General features: G+C 38.8%; 1 protein-coding gene across 6 annotated transcripts in view; it reads left to right on the top strand.

The window, feature by feature from the left end:
- Positions 1-25,406, top strand: part of ccdc33 (coiled-coil domain containing 33) — an 86,416-nt gene that overhangs the window by 59,954 nt on the left and 1,056 nt on the right. For all 6 annotated transcript variants that reach the window (XM_036576027.1, XM_036576026.1, XM_036576029.1 and 3 more), the window contains 10 exons: positions 2,516-2,719; positions 16,618-16,802; positions 16,908-16,974; positions 19,685-19,880; positions 21,571-21,659; positions 23,075-23,206; positions 23,372-23,465; positions 23,782-23,906; positions 24,948-25,037; positions 25,168-25,284. In XM_036576027.1, coding sequence (XP_036431920.1) covers positions 2,516-2,719; positions 16,618-16,802; positions 16,908-16,974; positions 19,685-19,880; positions 21,571-21,659; positions 23,075-23,206; positions 23,372-23,465; positions 23,782-23,906; positions 24,948-25,037; positions 25,168-25,284 — 1,299 coding nt within the window. The remainder of the gene's footprint in view (positions 1-2,515; positions 2,720-16,617; positions 16,803-16,907; positions 16,975-19,684; positions 19,881-21,570; positions 21,660-23,074; positions 23,207-23,371; positions 23,466-23,781; positions 23,907-24,947; positions 25,038-25,167; positions 25,285-25,406) is intronic.

Here is a 25,406-nt window from a genome sequence, read left to right as displayed (position 1 = left end):
TAATAAAAGGAATATTGATACAAAATACAAAAATAATGCTTAGTGGATGTTTAAGTGCAGTTCTGTCACTGAATGAACTATGAGAATAATCATTTTCTTTTTATGAGAATAATCATTTTTTATGAGAATAATCATTTTTCTTCTTTTTTGAAATAAAGGAGAAACAAAATTATCTCTGTATCTCCATGTTTACTTCCTGTGCGGAAGAACGTGGAATAGACCTGTGCAGGACTGAAGTAAGAGGCTGAAATGCCATGTAATGTAATTGTGCAGAACAGCTGGATTAGTCCTGCTGATGTGCATCCGCTGATAATGACATTAGTTTGGAGTCTGGAGATGCATTTCCAGCACACTGCTTCCATTTAGACACGAGGAGGGGAAAGTGGTGGTTGATGGAACGCGGGTGCAGGTCTTTGCTGGGCTGGACCGGACGGCTTCTGCTCCCCCGCACAGTAATTCTTCTCTCAGCCCTCAGTGTCAATTAAAGCAGCATGACCCGGCCTCTGAAAGGCTTTTATTTCAAGGTTATTGAGGGTGTGCTCTGCTGTGAGCGCCTTTTCTCTCACTGTCTGCTTCTCTGCAGCTCAGCCATCAATAGTCAACAGTGTAGATTAAAATGACTTTCATAAAATGGAAAGGCAGTGCTGAGCCTTTCCATGAAAACCCTCTGTCTGCCCCCTGTGTTTCTGCCTATAACACTCTTAAAAATAAATGTGTTCTTTGGAGAGATACCATAAAAGAACCTGTTTTGGTTCCTTAAAGAACCCTTTCATTGTTGGTCCATGTGGTGTAAAGGTTCAATACCAGTTAGATTTTTCTAAAATCCTACATCTAGTCCAAAAACGTTTATAAAGCTCTAAGGGCCCGACTTATTTTGTCACCAAAGCAGATACCTATTTTAAGGAACTGGTAAATTCAGAAAAATAGAAAGTAATATAACTTTATCTGATCTAGAATTAAATACATTGATTAGCCACTTTATTAATTACACCTTCCTTGTATCTACACTCATTTTCTATTTTATCATCCCCACTTACCATAAACATGCATTTTGTAGTTCTCCAATTACAGACTGTAGTTCATCTCTTTTCTCTGCATACTTTGTTAGCCCCGTTTTCATCTGTTCTTCAATGGTCAGTACCGCCCACAGGACCACCACAGGGCAGGTATTATTTGAGTGGTGGATCATTATCAGCACTGCAGACACTGATGTGGTGGTGGTGTGTTAGTGTGTGTTGCGCTGGTATGAGTGGATCAGACACATCAGTGCTGCTGGAGTTTTAAACACTGTGTCCACTCACTGCCACTCTACACTCCTACCATGTTGGTCCACCTTTTAGTTGAAAGCCAGAGACAGTAGCTCATCTGTAGCTGCACACTTTGTGTTAGTCATCCTTTAGTCTTTCATCAGTGGTCACAGGACGCTGTTGGCTGGATGTTTTTGGTTGGTGGACTATTCTCAGCCCAGCAGTGACACTGAGGTGTTTAAAAACTCCAGCAGCACTGCTGTATAATATACATTGTCACTGCAGAGCTGAGAATGATTCACCACCCAGATAATACCTGCTCTGTTGTTATCCTGGGAGGGGGGGGGGTCCTAACAATTTGAAGATTAGGGAAAAAATGGGGGTGGAGACCTCTGTGGAGGAAATGTGTAATTGCACACAATGTACAGAAGAACATTTTGTAATATTGGTTGTGCTTCAGACTCCTTCCCTAAGTGGATGAATCTGACGTTTGAGTGCATTAAAGAGCATTCTGTGAGAACTGTCAAAATGTGTTGAATAGCGTGTCTTCCGAGGATGTAAGTTAATTGTCTACTGTTGTTATCTTGTTAAGGATAAGGTTAATTTTGCATTTGGAACCTAACCATTAAGTTGGACGTTCTTTTGGGGACTGTGTGTGTGATGTTAACACGTAAAGACGCTTGACGTTGTCCAGAAAACTCCTACAAAACCCAAACTGACGCCTCTCACTTTTCAATTATTATTTCCAGTAACTTTATAATATAACAGATACAAGTGGTGATGGGGAGTCGATTTCAAAAGAGTTGATTCTTCAGTGCCAACACGTCTGGTACAGGGAAAGAAAAAAGTAAACAATATTTTTCACAGAACATTGTGGAAAATAGCATGAAGTTGAATTAGGCTTTTTAATTTGAATTTTCTGTTATACCTTAAATAATGCTGCGGTGCTGCAGTTACATTCTTGAGCCTGTACGCCCTTTAAGGTAACAGGTGCACCATTTAAGGTGGAACTGGCAAATAAGCCAACTACAGCCCAGTGAAAACAGGAAGAAGATAACAACATTCATCTGGTCTGGAATGAAAACTTTACATATGGTTAACTGGCTTATAATGGTTTGTTTGCACAGATTTATGACTACAGCAATGCATTTAGGACTGTCTAGTATTCGCTGTGGAACCTTAATATTGGCAGTTTTTATTGACCCAAGAATATATCGACTACTACTACTACTGTTAATTCAATATGTTTTTTTTTCTTACTCTCATAGCATCCAGATTCGATCCTGAGTCAGGAGGACTGCAGTCAACTGCCTTGTGTGGAAGCACAGCTTCAGGGTCAGCGTTTATTTCCTGCTGCAGAAGGAGAGATTGAGGCTCCTCATTCAGCAGTGGAGCTGGAATTGGAGCTGGAGAAGACTGACGGTGGTCACAGCCCTCCCCTCTCAGAACACCACACCCTGCAGCAGCCCACTGTGAGTCAACCCTCTCCTCTCCTCCTCCATCCTTCTTCACCTCTCTCCTCCTCTCCATCTATTTCAGACTACCACACCCTACTGTAAGCCACTTCCCCTCTTCTTTATCCACCACTCTTCCCCCTTGTTAGGATAAGATAAAGGTGCTATAATTGCAAACACATATATACATGTGCTCTTTTTTTGCTTGCTATTTTTACAATACTCTATTCTCAGAAGACTGAATATGGCATTAACTCTATATTGATTAGGAACACGCTGGCTGTCAAATGCTGCAAGATTGAGGCTGGTCAATATTCACACTGAGTACAAATTTCTAATTCATCAAGCCTCCTTATATTGTATTGATTTTCTTCAGATTGAAAGCCATGAAAAGAATCTGATTACCCTTTTCCCAGCAGTCTAAAACAATGGCAGCCTTGTGACAATAGAGGAGAGTAAAAGTGTGGTTTTGTCCATTCTTACAGAAAGGAAGGTCGTAAGGAGAGCACAGAAGAGGTTTTCTGGCATTTTTGGTAGTATTAGTCTAACTCTCTGCTGCATATAAAGTAAGTGGATTATTTATATTACTCAAAAAGAAAAACAGTGGTCTTTTTCAGACCAGTTGCTTATAATAGAAAAAATAAGAAAACTTTTGAAAGATTAAAGCATTCTCTTGGGTTTGAGAAACATAGTATTACCCAGACACTATTAATTACCCAACCTCCTTAATATAAGCTCTGTGCAGGAGCTCAGCCTTGCTTTGTGATAAATCCTTTATGTATTTTTTATTGGCAGACGTGTGGTATTCCCAGCAGGAAAAGCCTAGGGTTCAGATGTGGAATAATGTATGCAGTCTGGGCCCACTAGCACAGGAATTTACTGTAATTTAGATACACACATACATACGCAGACCCACATACCCATGCCTAGGGTGGACATAGGCATATTATGAATAATAATACTGATACTGCCATGTTTCCTGCTCCTGTAAGCTATATAGCAGGACAGTGCAATAGTCTGAGTCTCCGACTGACTGCTGGCTGACTATCCTATGGGACCGACCTACTGGCTTCAGGGCGGAGAGGGGTTCACAGAGCTGTATTGGCCCACAGTGACATCTAGTGGATAGACTGAATTCTGTCTTAGACATATTCTCCTAGATCTTGCAACGTTTACCACAGCCATGCCTCAGACGTGCTGTTGTGAAATTCTGGCTGCTCTCTCAATGCTTCTGACTCTCTGCTTTGTGGTGGTCCAGTTCTTCCCAGTGCCCACTGACTCTAACACAACATACTAATATATTGCACACAATGATTTATCTTCAAAATGAAAGCGTCTTAAATATAGACAATACATCTAATTTAATTGTAAAGTTGTTCTGATATTGTGAGATTATTCAATCTAATTCCAGACATTTTTACTTAAATGCTTACTTGTATTCAGTTGAATGTATCTTAGTGCACTGGCAGATAATTTCACTTGTTTTAATAAATAAGGCTTGAAGGAAGTGCAACATCAGTTTCTGCTCAGCCAGGGGTTCCAAAAGTGTGCACAATTGACTGCAGGTCCAAGTCAGTCCAGCATAACACCGACGGATTGTCTGTGCAAGAAAAGCCCACAGCATGCTGGCCTTGAGAGACAATGGCAGAGTCAAGCTGGAGGGTGTGTATGAGAGTGTGTAGGCATGTGTGTATGTGGAGATGTAGCATTATTGGATGCTGGCAGCAGACGGCAAAGCTGAAGCAATGGATACGTGTGCACTTACAGAACACATTCAGATGCTCAAGGCTGATCTTCTTTGAAAACCCTTACAAGTGCTTTCAGCAGCCAGGACTCCATCACAGCATAACAGCATGTTTGTCTGCCGCCAGCCTGTGTATCGAATACTGATGTGAAGTGTCTCTAGAGAACCTGTGTTTGCATTTACAACACACTCTCCAACTCTGCTGGTAATCTCAGGCTTAGACTTCAGATTAGTGTTGGCTGATATATCGTATACCAGTATTGGTGTCAAACAGTAGTAGTGGTTTCAGTTTTAGGTATATCAGGAAAAAAGCAGAAACATGTTTAACAGACATTCACAAAGAAAGTTCAACAACAAAATATATCAGAACTTTCAGTATTTACTGTGTCCACACTTTGCCTTAATTACAGCTTTCATTGTTTTCAAAAGACTTGCTTTTACTACATCTACATGGATTTTTTCTACACCTCCAAAGTTCAGTCTTAGTAGTTGGTTACGTTTTGTACTTGTCACAATCCAAAAATCCCGAACACATTCAGTGATTGTTGAGGTCTGGACTCTGGGGTGGTCAGTCCATTGTTCTGAGAACATCAGCAGCTTCTTTACAGCTAGACATCCTTTTAAACTCAGTGTTGAGTTGTCTTCTCACAGTGGAAGGATGGATAGAAACACCTGTGGATTTTTTAAGATCTGAAGGAAGAGTGGACCTTTAGGTACTATTTATGTGACAGTTTTGGGGTCTGTCAGATCTTGTACAGTTGTTAGTCCCATTTTCTCTATACCTTTTAGTAATTTTGAGCTCCAGTTTTGTAAACTCCTGTTTTTTTTCACCCATTTTTCTTTGGACTTGCCACTTCCTTTTGTAAGTGGATTATATCTCCTTACAAATATCTCTGGAAAAAATGAATAAATTATACTTAAGGGCCATTTTGACTGGAAAGGAAGTGAAGAGTTTTCTGACTTCTGCACAAATGCCAGAATTCTAAAGCATTGTTGTAGCATAAACTAGCAGTACTCAGGCATCATGAAGTCACTAACTAATAATGCAGGCTTAAAAATCGTTTGAAACTGTGATATATTTGAAAAATATCATGATACTGAATTGTATGAGTGCTGCCCAGCACTACTTCAAATAGATGAAATGTTGTCACATATTTTAGAGTTGTTATGTCCTTGTCCTTGGTAAATAAACAGAGAATTTAAAGTGGCTTGCGGTCTCCTCAGCTGCTGTTTCTGAGACAGCTTCATTAGCACCTTTGTTATCAGGCTTATTTACTGCTGTTTGGAGCAGCGGTGGTTCAGTCCAGCTCCTGCGCTGCTTTGATAACAGTCTCCAGTGATTCATAGAGGAGAGAAGGGAGGGAGGGACAGATTTGGCTTTTTGAGCTGCTTTGAAGCACCAGGGATGGAGTTGTATCCATTTACAGCAGCTGTGTAGAGAGAAAGAGAGAGCAATAGAGAGAGGTGGAGAGAGAGATACAGAGAAAAAGAGAGAGAGAGGGGTGTGTATTGAGATATTTAACCGGAACCCCTCCTATCTGCTGTGTATGAGATTCTTCACCCCTTGCACAAACATTAACTGCTTCGCAATCAGGCTGTTCTGCCATTCACCTGCATTGTCCTCTCTGTCCCGTGACTCCAGCATCGTCTCATGGGTGCTTCTCTTCCTCTATCTGCTCATCTTAACAGACTCAGAGCAGGGCCACTGCATTGTAAATCAGTGGAAGGACATCAGTCGAATGAAGGAGAGGCCAAAGGTTATCCAGTCCTCCCCATTCTGATCCATTTTTAATCTACATTGAGCAGACACGTATTCGCTCTGCTGCAAAGCGAGTTTTATTACTCTCAGTTGGAGAGATACAGTCTCCATATTTGCACTCACAGCCAGAGCACTGATGCAGGTATGGTAAGCAGTTTGACTGCAATTACCTTTTTGTTTTTCAATATTTACATACTATTCTTCACATACAGCAGGAAGATGCAGTTTTCCTTGCAGTCGTCTTCTTTAGGAGTTAGTTATGAAATTGAGTTTTGTTTTGCCACTGAATGGAAAGTTGCAGATTATTATGGCATGCATCCACTAGGAGTGATACGCTGTGCATATTCGTAGGGATGCACTAAAACTTCAACCACCAAAAATTGTCAAATGTAACATTTTCTTTTTTCAAAAACAGCCAAAGATTTGACCGAAAAACAATGATTAATTAGTCCTACAACAAAGTGTCAAAATCTAACACTTCAAAACAAATATGAAGAGTAATGAAAATAAGCAAGTCATTAAAAACACTTTATTCTTTTTGCTCTGCTATGTTGCTCGGTACACACGTTTAAACAGTTTGAGGGGCATCAAATTAACAGTGGAAACGTCTGCCACATGTAAGTATTTTACAGCTTCCATGAGACAACAAGCAATTTGCAATCATGCCGAGAATTAATGCTGAAACTTACTGATATTCACATTTCAACAAACGTTCCAAGACAACCATGAAAACAAGATAAAAATATACTTTCGCCAAAGCCATTTGTCCTTTGTGTTCTTAAATTAAAGGATACTTAATGTTTGTGTTAAATATGCTTTTGCCAGATGCTGCGGCCTTGTTTTGGCAGTTTAATTTTAACCAAAAACTAAAAGAAAAATGAAAGTTGACAATTTTTTTACACCTATATTTAAAAAAAATATATTTTATCATGGTGAAAAACCATGATGCATATCATATTGTGAACTTTGTATACATTCCTAGGATCTACAGAAGTAACTGATTTGAATTTAGCCTTATGCTCTATAGGGCTGGTCTCCTGGACAACATTTAAGACTGGTCCTGCATTAAAATGCAGTGCCCATGGCAATTCACCATTGGAATTTTTTTGTCTTGGCTTGGACGTAATGTAGGCTTGGAAAAATGTTGGCATTTTTATTCTAAATTAATTTAGTTACTTTAGTAGTACACTAAATATGAAAAAAGTGCAGTGCATTTTAGCTACCAACCCATGTTTTGTGGCTATAACACAATCCATCCTGAGTAGTGAAAAGCTCTTTCTGCTCTATAATATGCACCCAAACAACACAAGCAATTTATTAGGCAACATTTTGGTCCACTGGCTTTGTCTTTTGGGATATAATTAAATCTCTCTGCACACACAGCTCTAGATAAGTTTTCATTTTGAAATCAGTGCCTTATGACTAGATATTGCCTGCATCTATTATCTATGGATGACTGTGATGCACTGTGATGTTTCATTTAATGCTTTTATGGAGTTGCCCACTAACCTCTTCATATCTACACTGAAGTGCTGCCTCAAACAGAGGAAGCAATAAATTATATCCTCCATTAAAAAAATGGCTTCTGATCTGAATCCAATCTCACTCACAGTGCTGCTAAACCACAAAGTATCAGGCATCATCCACCACCAACCAACCCCCAACCACTATCAATCTCCCAGACATACTGGAGTCTTCATCCTGGCTTTGTGAGTGTGTTTGCATGTGCATGTACTGTATGTGTGAGAACAGACATAGTGCATGTCTATTTTTATTTTAATTTCCATTCTGTCGCCAGAAAACACACAATATCTGTCATTTTGAAAGAACGAATCAAATTATTTTTGAGTGTATCTTGGTACAGGAGCACTTTGCCTGTTGGGCATAAAGAACATTATCGTTTTTCAGCACCAGGTTGGCACGCGTAAATGTCACACTCTGTGTAAGCCATTCAGTCATGCTTGTTTTGCACTTTGCAAAGGTCACAGTAGCCCTGTGGGAGATGCTGGATGCAACAGTTGACTGTGTAACAGCAGGGTAAAGTGCTGCATGTGTGCTCCCTCAGTGTAGAATATTGTGAGATTTCTGTATTTTACTGTGATGCCATTGAGGTGAGTGGTTTTGTCTAAAGCAACACTGACTCACTCTGTCTGTTGAGTGAAATAGCCAATATATGTGCCAATATAAAAAAATTACTGTAATTACCTAATCTTTTAAAATGGTCTACATTATTATCCACAATATTGTGGTAAGTACTTCATGTACGGTCATATGCAAAAGTTGAACACCCCTGGTCAAATTACATAACTTGTTGATTTTCCAGGTTATAATAAGGGAACTTAAACACGGCATTTTACTCTGTTTCTATTTTTTGCTGAGTTTAACAAATTAGAAAAAAATAAAATAAATAAAATGTGTTTTATTTATTTGTAATATCTTAAATTCAGCAAATAAACAGTAATTATGCATTACAATGTGCAGAAGTGTGTTCTCTGTAGGACGCAATAACTTATTTTCTCTTTCTCTTGGTGCCCAACCTTATGCATATGACTGTGTAAGATATATGATTTAAGATGTGCTTATGTGTAGGGTGAGTGACATTTTTCATACCAATAGTATGATTAATTTCTGGAGTCCTGCCCTTTGAAAAGATAATAATGCATCCTTACATGCAAACTGTGAAGGTGCTCAGACCAGTAATGCACTAAAACTCCTATACAGTCATCAGATAGCTTGTGAAAGCAGAGTACTGCAACTTGTTTGATTGAAATGCAGTGTTAGTATGTCCATTAAAATGTCCATGATAACAATATTATGGTACACCCTATTATATTATAATATCAGCATGTCTATTTGTATACAGACAGCAATATCATATTGATGTTATGGATGCATGATTGTAATAATTTAGGATCTAAATCTGCTGATATTTGTTTATAATAACTGGCAGTTTTATTTTGTACTGGCCGATCTTTATTACAGTTTTTTACTAGAAGTACATGCAAGTACATGTGCTGCTTTTGAAAGGTGAGCATGCATGTCCATACATGTGTTAGTCTACGCAGCCAGCAAATAAACAGTAGCCTGTGACTAAATAAACAACTAATCAAATCTGCCAAAAATTTTGACCACTGGGCAGTCACTGTGTTGAAGTAAGGTTGTGCTTGAGTGTAAAATTAATTCACACAAAGACTTGGCTGCATACTCATTCATTTTGGGGTTTTAAGTGCATTTTTTGCTTTTTAAAGATACAGCATAGTGTCTTTGAGCTGTATGTTAATAGAGCTGATTTATTTTGCTGTTAAATAAATGGCATTGAAATTTTCATTCTCTATAAATGTTGACCACTGGTTGTTTGCACTGCAGGCTTAAATTGCATGCTATTCAATCACACGTCCTTCACCAAGACTGCTGTCCTTGACACATACATACCGTACACGCTCTCATGCGTGCTTCCTCAAAAACATCCACACACACAAATTCCACTGATGTGTTTTCGTTTGCTGACACTGCGTTATTAAGATTGTGCCTTGGCTTCTTGTCCCACATGGGAATCTACTGATTTAATTTACGAGCTGCAGCATAACCAATCTAAGCCCAACAATAGGGTGTAGATTGATTTAAGTCATGATAATGTTGTTTCACGTTATTAGATACGAATTAGTATCAGTCATCAGACCTCCCATCTTCATGATCACAGTTCAACTGGGTCATTTCATATGATAAATTAAATCAAAGGAGCTGTCTCATGAAATTAAAATCATTTACCCAAGTATAACCTAAGTAGTACCTTCTCTGCACAAAGCCACTGATGACTTTTCTGTGAACCACCTAATTGTGAGTGAGTCATAAGCATGGTTCAGGATGCCTAAAAATACATTTTGGGATGTCTCTGCTGAGTTTCTGGTAAGTTCATAGATCAGAAGTGTGTTTCTGGTGTAGAAGCTCATGAGTGCAGATTAAAGGGAAATGTCTTTATCCTGTTGAAGGAAGAAGATGTTATGGCTTTGAATCCCGCAAAGCTTTTAAAAAATGTATTTGGCCTTCTTATATTGCTACATTAGCAGAAAAATCAAACATCCGCTTTGCTGTGGTAGACTGTTTTAATGATAAATATCATGCAGCTTACATGGCTCTTTATACTGAACAGCGTTGAAGAGAAATGTCAGATTGCTGAAAATTGTTAACAGTGTCAATGGTGCATATATGCTGGTCATGTTGGTGATTACCCAGAATACCCTTTTGTACATAGAAGTTGTAGCAAAATACAAAACACTTGTATTTCATAATGCCTGTATTTTCATATTTAACCCTAGTATCTGTAAAAAACACAGAGATCACTGTGTACACACAAACCACACACACGCTATATAGATGTGTGTGTGTTTTTTGTGTACTTTAGAGCAAAATATTCTTACATTGAAGGTTAAGAATGCCATTTTGGAGATATGATAACCTTCAATGTAAGAATGTTTTGTTCTATGTATTTATTTTATTTTATTTATTTTTTTACAGCGTGTGTTGTTGGCCTCTTAGGGGTTGAAGTCATGTGGTAATACGACTGTCAGTCAGACCTTCACTGCAGCTTCTGTGCTTCACACTTCACTGTTCTGTTTTGTATACAACATGAAAGAAATCCCTTGTTTATTATTTCTTTGAAGACCTTAGTGAAAACAAAAGACATGATGCAGATATACATGTGAAAAAAATGCATAAACAAATAAAAATAAAGAATGGAGAGTGAGAGAAGAGAAACTATTTCCAGAGCGGAGTTAGGGTGGATGAATATGAGATAGGAAGAAGAAGTATAAGGAAGAAGCACATGTTGGGGAGGGAAAGGAGAGAGGAAAGTGCAGATAGCGGCAGAGAATACAGGGGGCTCTGGGGACACAGCCCTGTTCTGACAGGCTAATTGAGCTCCATGTGGCGGCTGACTTGAGCCTGTCACTCTTCTGAAGGCCCATTTGCTGCATTTAGCAGCCTGTGTCCTGAATACTGATGCAAGGATGAGAGCCAAGCCTTCGAGCACAGAGCTCACAGAGCAATCAGCAAACCGTCTGGAGTCATAGCACTCTTGCCCTCTCTCTCTCTTTCTCTCTATCTCTTGTGCTCTCACATGCTCTCTTTGTCTCTCTCTCTCTCTCTCTCTCTCACACTTCTTTGTCTGTCCTCTATCGATGTGTTTAGAGAAATATCAACACTGAATTTCATATGATGATTCTTGTTTTTTTTATTAAACATCACCACCTCTCTAGAATTTAATGGATGATGAGAAACAATTTTATTTCCATATTTAATTCATGGGTGTGCCATTTCTCTTGTTCTCATCTCTCTCTCTCTCTCCTCTCTCCTGCTCTGTTTCTCTCACTCTCTCCTCTCTCTCTCTCTCTCTCTCTCTCTCTCTCTCTCTCTCTCTCTCTCTCTCTCTCTCTCGCTCGCACACACACACACACACTCACTCTCCCTCTCAGTCTCTCTTACTTGCTCCTCACACACACGCCCACACAAACACACACTCTCTCTCTCACTCTCCCTCTTTCTCCCGCTCCCTCTCTCTCTTTCACCCAGAGTACATAGCTGTGAGGACTGAATGAATTATTAATCGTGGATTAAAGCAGTCAATTATGAAAACTACTATTTGTCCTTCTGAAATAACTTGGCTGGATTTTTATCAGTTTAAGTCTCATATGATATCATTTTATCTGGGAAAAACATCAGTCTAAAATATTATATTATAAGAATATTTTGGATTCTTAAGAAACAAAAAAACTACTTACTTTTTATGGTTACTCTTCCTTGCTCTCATGACTGAGTTGTATTTGTAACAGAATGTGCAAGTAAGCCTTTGCATTGAGAAATGTTCCATTTGTTTCTAGGTCTCTTGAACATTGCTATTGGCTGTGTTCTCATTGGAAGAGAAGGGTCTCTTTCTTCACTGTCGCTATGCGACCTACCAGCCATTCGGCAAACTAGATGGTCATGTGGTTTTACTCACATCAGAAGAGGTGATGGGATTGGTGTGTCTGTGTACACTGGAAGAAATCTAACAGTGTTGATTTTGACTCAACTGAGGGAAAATGTGGAGGAAAAGTTGTTTTAAAAGTAATTAAAGAAAGGGTGCATAGTACATTAGTACATATATGACAGATGAACTGGCTGAATATTCATTTGCATTAGCCTTTGTCATGGGAAGCAGAACATCTTGTATTTGGAAACTAACAGGTATCTTGGTGTGCTTCCAACCGTGTTAAGAATAAGGAACAAGCCCTCACAGCATGATCACAGCACACCAACAATTACTCCTCATCAATCTACTGCTGCACTCACAGATCACTCATCTGCAGACTAGCGCTGGGGGGCAGGGCTCTTGACTGGCCTTTAAAGATTTTACTGTGACTTTTATTACAAAACAGATGCTTTAAAACTTCATTTGGCCTTCAAATAGTGCTGCTACAGCAGAAAAATAAAAATATCTGCTTTGCTAAGGTACAGTTTGTTAATTGAAAACATGATACAGTTTATACGACTTTTTGTTAAACAGTATAGTGGTGACTTTTAGTCTCGCTTAGTTCTCTAAATGAGATACCCTGAACTACGGACAGCCCACTTGTGGTCCACGAAGCAAAGTTTGGTGGTTCTCAGGCCAATACTGAGAGGAGCCAATGGTCCATAGTGGACCAGTATTGAAGAAAACTTTTGTTGTAGAAACCAGGGGCACAGCCAGATTCATCATAGGCTCACCCAAACAAATGGGAACATAATATTTATTATGCTGCATTTTTTAAGACACTGAAATTTGATTTGTTTGATATGAATGCTGTCACTGTATAATGGCCAATCAAAATTATTATGCTCTCCGCCAAGAGTTGCTATCCATCTTTGCCTCAGGCCTTTAGTTGGTAATCAAAGCACCAGTGTTTGAAATTCTAGCTCCAGCTGCGGTCAAAAGATTTAACGTTACCTGTTAATGCATGCACAGCTGATGTGTACAGTCTTGCTATTGTTTTGGATAGGGTAGTTGAGTTGGGTTGGGTGATTATTGCACTGCTGTTAGCAGTAGGCTATATCCTAATGTTATCACATTGCAGGACATTAATGTGCTTGGAAATTGTCTATCAAGTTGGCACATTCACTTTTTTACAGGCCTACCCATGTTTCTGCATGCACCACTGGTAGAAATATTCCACTCAATTTGCAACCATTTCGTTTGATATTTAATGTTTACTGATTGCGGGGGTCGGCACTCAAACATAGCTGTGTTGAAAATTTCCCCAAAATTAAATTGTTAATTGATTATGATAAATCGGTGGGTCTTGAGTTGGAATATTAATTCGCATATTGCTGGCCAACCAGTGATGTCCAATTGTAAAAAAAAAAATGCACATATTAGTCTTTCACATCAAATCCAAAACTGATGGACTCCAACACTATGTAAAATGTTTAATTGGAGCCAGCTCGATTTTCTGCATTGTATGGATGCATTTAAATCAGGTTGATCAGTCAGAGTTCAGTTGTGACGGTTGCGGTCCAAGCAAATGTGCAACATAATGGCAGCAAAACAGCTCATCTTCCTTTTTTTCCTTGTTTCTTTGTTTTTTTCTTTCATTAACTTGGTTGACAGTGATAATGATGCATATATGCTATTTACTGTCATAACTCAATTTTCTTCTGCTATGTGTAAGTTATAGAAAAATGAGAGACATAAAATTGGAATTTTTAGATTACTGTGTTGTAGTTCAGATCAGTGAGTTTTACTTTTGAATTGTATTAAAAGGTCTTATTTCAAAACACATGCCACTTTGATACAAACACACACACATATGTATATATATATATATATATATCGTATCTCCAAAGTGGTAAATTTACAGGAGAAGGAAAAAACCTACTTTACTTTTAATATAAGTCAATGGAACCAGATTTTTTCTAATTTTATCATATTTTATATTACTGTTTGTATTACTATAAAAAACAAAAAAACAGCTTTCTTTATAGCCAGCGACAACACATGAAATGTGAGAGTTACAGTTATGTGAGCATTACCCATTACAGTTGCTAAGCAAGGCTTTTGTTGTGGAAACAGCCTGTAGTTTCACTCTCTTTAACTCTCTCTCTCTCTCTCTGGTGAATTAGTTCCTCTCATACAGTCAGAATCCCTCACTCAAATGCAGACCTCTAAGGAACCACAGGTGCTCCCTGCCACTAGACAGGTATGCTGTCAGTAGAGAGAAACTTCCCTTAACTGTTCTAGAGTTTACAATTCTCTTATGACCTTTAACGATAGTTGAGCTGGTAAAGCTGTTCCTAGATCAGCACTACAGACCAGCATCTTCTCAAAGAAGGCAAACACAAGGTTGAGATAGTTAGCAGGGGGTGGGTTGTTTTTAGTTACAGGGAGACAGTATATTTCTCCTTTCTGCCATATAACACGTGACTGTGACTGAGGGTCCTTGGTAGCAGCTTTGAGACATACTAGACTTATGGAGACTGAAGGACAAATAGGATTCTTGTAGCTGGAGTGCTGTGGAGGTGCACTGTGTTTGAGTTTTCAAGATGAATATGATTTACAGGCCATTCACAAGAGCTGTAAGTAGTAATGCAGATAATACGATTTTTTTTTCTATAGACAAGCAAGCTAATTTAAACTCAGTGCAGTTATCATAAGTGAACAAAAGCATGGATTTGTATATGTTTAAAGAATGTGAACCTCTAATACCTCTAAGAACTAGGGCACAACTTACAAAGTAGAATTTTTTCAACATTTTCACTAGTTCACATTAGGAATCGCATAACAGTAATTTGCACTAAGAATCTTGAATATGTTTCCCCATGTTCAGTTTTGTCCTTAGCACTTCTTGAAGGCGTAGTATGTCGAAAATCTATTATTTCATACTTTGCAGCAGAAACACTTTCTAAAAACATCACTAAGACCATGAAGAATTCATCACCATTTTGTTGACAATTGATGCTCTGGTGGTTATACAGTACATTCTTATTAAACAGAAACAGCTCTGTATTTATGTGTGCTGAAATAATATTGATATTTGCTTAATGCTGTTTTTTTCTGACCAGAGGTAAGTGATAAAAGATTGAGCATATCTTTTTAGCTTGATTATTATTTCTTATTTGGACAAATGATTAAATGTCCTGTATACCAGGGGTTCTCAACCTTTTTTTACACCCCAAGGCCCACCTGTGTATAACTACAAAGCATCGAGGCCCAGGAAAATGAACATCAACTTTTTTAAAAACAACTTTATTTTCCTTCTCTTAAATGCTGACACTGAAAACCTGAAAATTAGGGCCTGAAAAAGATCAGATTGGCCATTCTGGTTGTCAGTAGGTTTGCAAAATTTACAGGTATGTTAAAAGACATGAAACGTTAAAAAACCACGTTTGTAGTGATGTCAAAAAGGGGGAAAAAAGAAAAAAGAATAGAAATGTACAAGGTAGATGTGCGTATTCACTGAAAATACTCCACTGGCTTTCCCAAAAAAATAGTTGTTTGGTCTCTAGTTTTGAGAGTTTTCGTGATTTCATATGAAATAAACCTCACTCCATTCACTTGGCTTTTGGATTAGCGTTATCACAATCAACAGTAAAAGTAAATCTTATCTGATGTCAGCTTCTTTGTCATTGGTTTATTAATTGAAATTTAACCACTTTGTTTGCTGATGCTCGACCAAATATATGCTCCGCGATTCATAAGTTGAAATGAAACACGTCTGTTCTCTATTATTTTATGGCTCATCTATTGTTTTAAAAGCAGCTTGTTCTCAGTTTCTAAAGAGTCTTTAAAACAGTCGTTATGCTGACTGTATGGCATTGACGTGCTGCTAGAAGAGAAGGAAAGCCAGCTCTGTTGATAAACTCCCTCATTTGATCACAGAGCGCGTTTCTATCAGCAGTGAACTGAACAGGGTTTGTTTGAAGCAGACCAAGACCCACGAGTATTCTGCTGGACCGGTTCAGGTTTGCAGCAGACCCAAATACAGGTGTTCACACATGTTAAAATGGAGCAAACTAAAGAAAAAGCTTGATCCACACCAACCAAAGCGCCCTGAGAAACTTCTCCATCTCTGGCTAGCTGTCTGCACTGCGCACCCGCAGCTGCACTGTCTCAGACTGATGATGTACGTCTCAATTAATGTTTATATGGGTTAAACTGTGAAAACTTTAAATTTTTTAATTGTTAAGTCAATCATTTTTCCACTTATGTTTTTATGACTAACAGTGATGTTACCGGCCCAAATTACTGCCTCCCCTGAGTACGGGCCTGTACTGTACTACCCTGTCCCCAGCACTGTTCAAAACAAAGTTATGATCCCTGCAGATAATATATTCAGCATTAATGACACTGGTTAATAATATTGGTTCTAGCTTATTTACCATGCTCTGTGTGGTTTTAAACAGCTCCAGAAGGATGGCTATGACCTGCCGTCCTACGATGCCCTTGCCCAGATCCTTCCTGAATACCAGCACCTCCTCAAAAAGCCCAAAGCTCCTCAAGAGAGTAGAGGAGAACCAGGAGAACAGAAGAAGAGCCAGAAGTCATCACAGCTCAACCAAACATTTGAAATCCTTTCTCCACGTGAGGGGTGAGCAGCCTGGACATGAACATGAGCAATGAGGAATTATCAAGTCAGATTAGTTGTTTTTTTCTCTTTTCATCACCCAAACCTGGGCTTTTGTAAATGTTTCAGACTCCCAGTGTCAAATGTTCAAGACAATGACCCACATGTTGCAGAGATCACCGAACACCAAACAAAAGTGAGTTTATAGAGCATTTCACACTTTAACCATCACTTTACCCCCTGTACCTCCACTTTTCCAGCTCCTCTCAGCCCAAAATGTCCCATGCTGGGTGACAAAATCTGGTGCATGTATTGTGCAGTTACTCAATATTATGCCTAGTGTTATCATTACCTGCGAAAAACATATTTACAACCCTCCACTACACACTTTAAAGAGATTTATTCTCTCATAGGAGAAATTGTCCTCCTCCCCTCATCCTCCTTTTTCTCTGTCACCAGGGGCGCACAGCCACTGTGTGAATAGATTAACATTTACACACATCCCTCTGTGTGACAGTTTTAGACTGCATAAATAAGAATATTGATCAAATTTACATTCATCCCATAAGCACGAGGCACAATTATTTTATTGGTGTAACATCTCAAAGTGATTGTAATTGTAACCATTTCATGTAGTCTTTCTGTGAGGTAGCTTTTAGAGGCATCAAATGCTATAGATGTCTGTTTCTGTCACTACAACTGTGAACTGTTCTCTGTATGTTTCTCTAGAATAGCACATCTCACATCAAACCACCCTGGATGACTTTGTTTACATCTGAACCATTAATTTGTGCAGAAAATTAAAAAATTCTGTGGATTTTCCCTTTAATACCTTCAAAGTCTGATACCATAATACCATGATATATGTAGAAAATATCATGATATTGAATTTTATTAATATTACCTAACACTGGCCCACAGGAAACTGATTTTTAGAAGCACAAGGGGTATAATGAAATGGAGGGAATATATTGACAGCCTTTCTTTCACCAGAATGCACTCATCACATTAGAGAAAGAGAGAGAGAGAGAGAGATGTTCTGTGTTCTATATTTGTTTGTCCTGGAGCAACAGTCAGCACTCTGTGGGACCCTGTTGTTCTTGCCATCGAACATTCATTTGGGGCCCTCTCTGTCTCTCTCTTTCTGACTGTCCCACCCTCCCTTTTCCTCCATCCTATTATTCACTCTTTTATTTGTCCAAAATGATTTATCATTAGGCCCCTCCCTTTCCCTCACCCTGTCCCCTCCCCCGCAGCAATTCCCTAGTCTCCAATCTCATCACCAAGTCATGATTCTCACCTTGCGTGTGCGCCCTTTCAATTAGGCGCTCAATTTCATCCAGAGGGCCCAAGGGAGCTGGCGCCACACTGGCCCAGATTGGAATCTCCTAATCGGTTCTGCTTTCTTCTCCCATCCCTGGCCCCCTACCACCATCCACCAAGCCCCCTTACCCCGCCCACCCCACGTTATGTGAAAAAGACTTCACATCTATGTGTTAGTTCATGACACAGTTCACACAATAACACAAAGGCACACAAAGACATACAACACTCCAACCAGGCCAAATGTTCATTCACTGCAGTGCTACAATAGTGCTATTGTTCAGTGATTTAAAATGAAGCAGTGTAACAAAGACAGTCAGACGTGTGAAAGGCCAAATGTCTTATGTCTGCTTAGGCTTAATAAAAACTGTGTACCAAGCACTTTTTCATACTGCATATGCAACTCCTTACTTAAAGGAGCAGTTCACCAGTTTAAAATTTCAAAAACTTACTCCAATGCAGGGACAGTGGAATTTTAAATATGAGCTTTTTGAAGTTGAATGAATTCAACAATAACCAGAATTTAGGCTGCTTTTTGGCCTCATACCCGTCCACTATGTTTACACCATTCAGGACAAATGGAAGGCACATAGATATGTTACAGAGGAGGTAACCTTATGTACAATTTGAAAAAAAGAGAGGACTTCCCCTTTAAATTCCTTCTGGTTGCACAATCTCTCCAGCTTTGTTTAGAGGTGAAGTAGTGCGCATGCCAGCATATCACGTTGAGCCATGCTGTTCTGTAAACAGGATTTTACAACGCATGATGCACCTTTTATTCAAATCCCTGTACGTTCTCAGACAGGTCTTGTTTTCTCTGTGTAGCTAAACTTTGGAGACTGATTACAATGAAGAATGCCATGAAGAATGGATTACTGTGAAAGCTGAGTTACACCCGAGCACCTTTTTAACATGATTTGAGTACGATGTAATAAATGAATGTTAATTAAGCAGGCATCAAAGCCAGGTCAGACAAACATAGCATAAAGAGAGACGGACGTTAATCCTGTTTTGTCAGTGTGAAGCACATTCTGCTCTTATCTCAAATACTCTATTGGTATGTGAGACATCGATGCTATGAGGACACCTAGTGCATAGACATTGTAACTACTGTCACCTGACTGTAAACTTGTTTATCGTCAGTTCTGTTATTGTCTAAGAGTATATTATGTGCAAGGTTGATTGTCCACGCATTGAGGAGCAAAATGGTTAATTTTTCAGCCTGCTAGTCTTAATATTTCAGCAAACCAAATGCTCAGCTTTGATCCTTAAGAATTTCCTATGGGGAATGAGAGGTGACATGCTTAAACTGGCATATAAGGCTACCTTTTATGTATGGATTGTGTATAGATGGTAGTTGGCCTAAATTTTGGTTTAGATTTCTGAGTCCCAATGTAAGAGAACTTTGTGCCAGAGTGTGCAGGTTCTAATGCCCGTGACCTTCCTCTGACCTCTGCTGTTATATCCTTGAACAAAGCATTTGAAGTTGCAGGAATACTGTGATATGTCACTAATGGGCTTAGGAAAAGGAGCACTGAATTGCTAATTAAACAAGCATGTCTTAATTTGTCTGTCTTCATCAGGAGGTGGAGAACTACCGTACTGCTATGTGTAAGATGGCCGAGGACATCCTTGCTCTGCGCTCTCAGATAGCCAGTCTGGAGGCGGAGAACAGCCAGCTGCGTACTGAGCTGTCCCTGCACCAGGACCTGGGCCGCACCCTGCTGGATGACACAGACATCGACGTTATGACCAAGACTGAGATCACAGACAGAATTAGTACGCCATTTTCCTCCTTATTTATCCTTATGACATTATCTATTGATCACTAGCTTAGTTTATTCCTCCATATTTAGTAGTGCACTGAAATGACGTTTTGACACCAAGTAATTATAATAATAATAATAATTGCTTTATTCAATAGCATATTTATATGTCAAATTGCTTTTTCTGAAGGATAGTTATTCTGACTACCCAATTAGCGTGATGCAAATTTTAAATTTGATCGATTAGATCATTTGTTTCCTCTTTTGAAATTGAAAAGTGAGAGGCGTCGGGTCAGATTCACAGGAGTTTTTTGAACCACATCATTTGTCTTTACGTAGCTTTGAGTTGTGACTGTGTTCTTTTTAATACTCCGTCGACACACTCACAATCAACAGATTAATCCGCTTGGGGAAGAGGTCCAAAGGGCAACTGATGTTACAAAATGTTCTTCCACATATTGAATGCAATTCCACACAATGCAATTGCATTTCCATCCCAGAGGTCTCCAGAACTTACATAGTGTAGCTTTAACTAGGAATCTGTCACTATTTGTGAAATTAAAGAAATACATAGTTCAACTGTGGGACCTCAAGAGCAGGTGCATTTATGGCTACTGTGAAAAGAGGTTAAATCATTTATACCTGGGGTGGGAACTGAGGGCCACATTCAAGCCCAGTTTGTTGATTGCCCTGCTCTGACATATGAACTCAACCTAGCTGTTTACTGATGAGTGAGTTTGAGCTCACAGTGAGCTTTGAGTAAAGTGAGTTTGAGCAGGAAAATTACCAAACTGCAAGACTGCAGCCCACCAGAATGGGAGATCCCCACCCCTGAGCTACAGAGAGACATTAAGGGACTCTGCTACACACCATGAGATCCATGAATGGCCTCAGCATCCACAGGTATTTGTTCCAACTCTATAAACACCACATGGTTCCTCCTCAACGAGGAAGGAAACTGGTTAGATAAATCAACCTTTATCTTGCGTGGTTGGAACAAATACCCACAGTTACTTCAGCCTTGTCAGATATCCATGCTGTAAAAAAGGCTTTCTGAAAGTTTTCCTCCCAGTAGGGAGTGGGCCTGGGTGCAGGTATGATATTTCAGAGGGAAGCTGAAGGTGCTCTTTACTAGTCCAATGCGGCAGTCTTTCCCTCTCTTTGGATTGTGCTGTGGTTTGATAAGACTGCTCATTTAGCATAGAGACTGATAAGTAGTCAGGGCCTTATCTCCTGAAGGACAGTGTGTGACACACACACACAGAGGCATTCACAAGGCTTTTGCTTGAAGGAAGCTTCACAGACCTTTTAAAGCCATCAAAGCAAGTCAGGATTTAATTCTGTGGAAGATTCATTGGTGTCTTTTCAGAGCTTTTGATTGTCGTGAAGTTTTGAATGGCAAAGTTTGTGGCTGTAAATATCTCCTTGTTCCATGGTCATGCCATTTAGCATTATTTGGCCACCTTTGGAATGCTTCTGAAATACTTTGTGGCTATTAAACATTCCTGAACACTCTCTTTTATGATGTTGACTGAATGATGCACCAAAATGTCTCTATGGATGGCAGCGCTTTCCTAGTTCCACCTTTTGTTAAAGCATTATAAAATATTTTTTCCCCAAACTGTACATTCAGGATTTGTTGTCCGTTCCTATTTGTAGGTTCTCTCTTTGACCATTACTCCAATGGTATGTTATTTTTCCAGTTTCCCTGAAGGTCAAGTTGGCCAGTGAGAGCAGTAAGGCAGCAGAACAGAGGGAAAAGATCCAGCGGCTTCAGAACGATCTCATCAGGGTGAGTTATATCATTAAGATCAGCCTCTCTCATTATGACTTTGTGATATCAAAGTACCAGTGGGCTATTGCCATTTGCATGGGTGGCTTCCTGCAGCCTTAAAGAGATTACCAATTGACTGCCTGCCACGCCTCTATTATATTGTCTGAAATTAAGGAAATGCTGTGTTGAATAATGTATCAATGGTCTCGGCCCAAGGCTATTGATCGAATAAGGTCATTCAGTTCATTATGTTTCTGTAGCACTTTCTACAGTATGTCAGCTTCATTTCATTAACCCTTAGCTGGACATTTACTTTACATACTTATTTATATCTAATTACATAATTATTGATAGTTACATGGACCATTCAACTGAATTAGTTCCAACTGCTGTCCTGTCCCCCAAGCCCCCCCCAAAAAAAAATTAAGTATACAGACCTTAGATATTTACAAGGATCGTGTTATGATGCATTTGATCCCAATGCATTAATAGTAGTAAATGCAAAATATGCAAATATGCAAAAGTATTAATTTACAGGATACCTTATATTGAGAGGTGGCTGCTAAATTTCAACTTGTGAAAACAGTACTTAACTTTTTATGTTTTTTTTTTTTTTAAGTTGTAAGATTTTATCACGATTGTATCATAATTTATCATAAAAAAAACTTACTAATTTGTAAAAAAAGGTTTGCATGTCACTACCGAAACACACAAAGTTTTAGTCTATAGGTGAAGCCCTGTTTTAGCCACACCCCTGCATTTTAGAGCAAGAAGTGAGACTGCATCCTTGTCTCTCATGACCACATGGTGAGCAGTTAGATCGCATTGTTTTGAAGTAAATGTGTTCCAAAGTCTGAAAATTACTGTGTAACATTAAGAATTTTCATTACTGAAACACATTTTCTGCAAGTAAGTGAACTCTTTTGTGTTTCAGGGAAAAATATAGATTTTTTTGTGTGTACAACTGTTCAAAGCTGTGTTTGCTAGTCATGTACTAGCTAACATTGTTGAGCTATGCTCAAATGGAACATTTGGTAAAGTTTTGGTAGTGATATGATGTTTTGTTAGTGACTAAATCGAATATTCAATCATTTATTTTAAAATAAACATAATAATAGCATAGGGTCAGTTAAAGCACAAGGAATTTAGTCTAAAGTCAAATATTCAAAATGACATCTCAATTAAATTTAAACTTCTGTTTCAAAAAATGTTTCTACAAACAATATGCATAACAATAACTTTTTAATTTTTAAACTTTTCAAATTGAAATAATAATAAAATATCTTCTTTTGTACTTACAAACAAATACTTCAAATTTCAGAATCAAAAATAAGTAAACAAAATGTAAGAAGTGGTCCTAAAAGGCCCCTACGACAGGGGGAGAAAGCTGCTAGAAAGGTTAAGTGATCTTCCCTGTTGTTCCTCTGCTATAGAAAAATGACAGTGAGAAGGAGTTAGTGCGGCTGCAGCAGGCTCACCAACAGCAGCAGGCCGTGCTGCAGCGTTATCAGGAACGCATTAGGAAATTTGCAGGCCTGGAGGCCACAGTACACCAGCAGGAGAAGGTACCAGCCCACTGTGCAGAACAACTGCACAAACCTGTTATTCTTTTATGTATATCTCTTTGATACTTTTGTTCATCTGTTTGCTGTGTATATATTTGTATCTCTCTTTGTGTCTCCTGTGCCCTTTGTTATGTGGTATTGTATTTTCCTTCATTCTTTTCTGAGGTTATTGAAAGGATGGAAAAGTTGCTGGACACAAAGCTGAGGGAACGAAATAAAGAAAACACACAGAGGAAGAAGGCAGTCTTAAAACACAAAGGTGTGTCCACCACAGGGTGAATAATCCTGATATTCTTCCCTAATGAGTGCAGTTAACAGACAAAATGTCTGTGGTCTGCTATCAACCCACCATGATAGAGCTGCGCTTACATTTTAAATGAGTGCAGACATGGCATGGCATTCACATTTGGCTATTTAAATGGGGTAATGATTGGTTTGGGATCGATCTGGTGCAATAATGTAGTGATGTAGGATCTGTGATGGTACACCCTGAGTGTGCTGTTCTGAATAAGAATGTGGTGAGAAAATAAAGCTTAGGAAGCAGTTCTTTAGTGTGTGTGTGTCTGTATGTGCAGATGAGGAGGAGAGCAAGAGGAAAGAGATTGAGTCTGTGATAGCAGCAGAGAACACTCGCCTCAGAGAGGAGCTGGAAAGACTCCGCCATCAGCCACCAGCTGTTATTATACAACAACCTGCCCAAGTGAACCTCACTATTTTTCACTCTGTCAGATACTCAGACACATGTATTTATAACTTTACAAGTATATATCATTGCTTTCATATCTAAACCTTGTTTTTTTAATTATACCATATGAACCATTGTACCATGTTTCATGATGAATGGACCAATCAATACATTATCATACTTAAACTTTATTGAAGGGCAGCATTTGTAGGGCTATATGACATATACATAAGCCTTCATTGACAACTGACATAAATACAGTTGTATGCAAAAGTTTGTATACCCCAAGTCAAATTACATTTTGTTTTTTTGTTTTGTTTTTTGTTTTGTTTTGTTTTTGTTTTTAACACATCCCCTACAGAAGACACACTTAAAAATGTCATCCTGCAAATTTTAGTGCACAATTTTTATTTATTTGCTGAGTTTAACATATTAGAAAAAATGAAACATAAAATATAAATTGTGCCATAACTTTTGCACAGGCCACATTTTATGATGTTTTTTCTCCAGTATGTTAAATTTAGCAAGTAAAGTATACATGTGCTTTAAAATGTGCAGATGTGTGTTCTCTGTAGAGAATAATAAACATTTGTAGGACTTATTCCAGCTTATTCCAACAAGCATCAGTTGTCTTAAAAGCTACAATTTTAATGTCATGTCACCTCAAAAAGTGTAATGACATTAAAAATGTTTAGGCCAGCTGTCACGAAAGGCTCATGTATGTGTCATGTAGCCTTATGAACACCCTTCATTAAAGTGTTACCTGTTTTTCCTTCTTCTCTGTAAAGTTACCCTTTTGGACATCACCCAAATACCTGTAAGATGCTTAATGTTAGATTGATCTTATCATTACCATTATATGTTAGACCATTGGGTGACATGCATCTTGGTTAAACCTGCTGGATTATATGAGTGTTGTGAGTGTGTCAGACTAACTTATGCTGTCTTTACAAAATGTCTCATAACGCAAAGCTCATAAAATACTCAAAAAAAAAAACAGGCCAACACTTTCAGTATATTCATAACTGAACATGCAGTATGTGTTATTCTACTCAGTTGCAGCAGCCATTTTCAGACAGTGAGAAGCTGAGACTGTTGGGGCAGTTGGAGAGAGCAGAGGCCTACATCCACACACTGGAAAAACAGGTGTGTCTCTCAAAGAGCAGTTCACCTTAACAGGAAAATAAATGTTAGAACTCCACTATGTTACGCCCTCAGTTTTTTATGTTATTGAGTACATTTGGCACGTGACAGCTGAGCCTGCATTGTGTTCTAGCTGGAGGAGAACGCCAGGCAGTGGGGGAAAGAAAAGCAGGAGATGTTGATCAGACTCAGTGAATATGACCATGGATTCACTCGCACATCGACCTTGATCCTGCACGACCGGCCACCGGTCAGTATGTAACCTTGATCGCATGGACATCTGTTAATGTGGACACTAAGGCAGAAGTCTGTATGCCTGTATCTGTTTGTATGAATAAATGTGCAGGACTAACACTTAAAAGACCAAAGGGA

Source organism: Colossoma macropomum, unplaced genomic scaffold (genome assembly GCF_904425465.1).
Source record: "Colossoma macropomum unplaced genomic scaffold, Colossoma_macropomum, whole genome shotgun sequence".
NCBI lineage: Eukaryota > Metazoa > Chordata > Actinopteri > Characiformes > Serrasalmidae > Colossoma > Colossoma macropomum.
The sequence above is the reverse complement of the archived record's forward strand: the minus strand, read 5'-3'. Positions and strand labels throughout refer to the sequence as shown.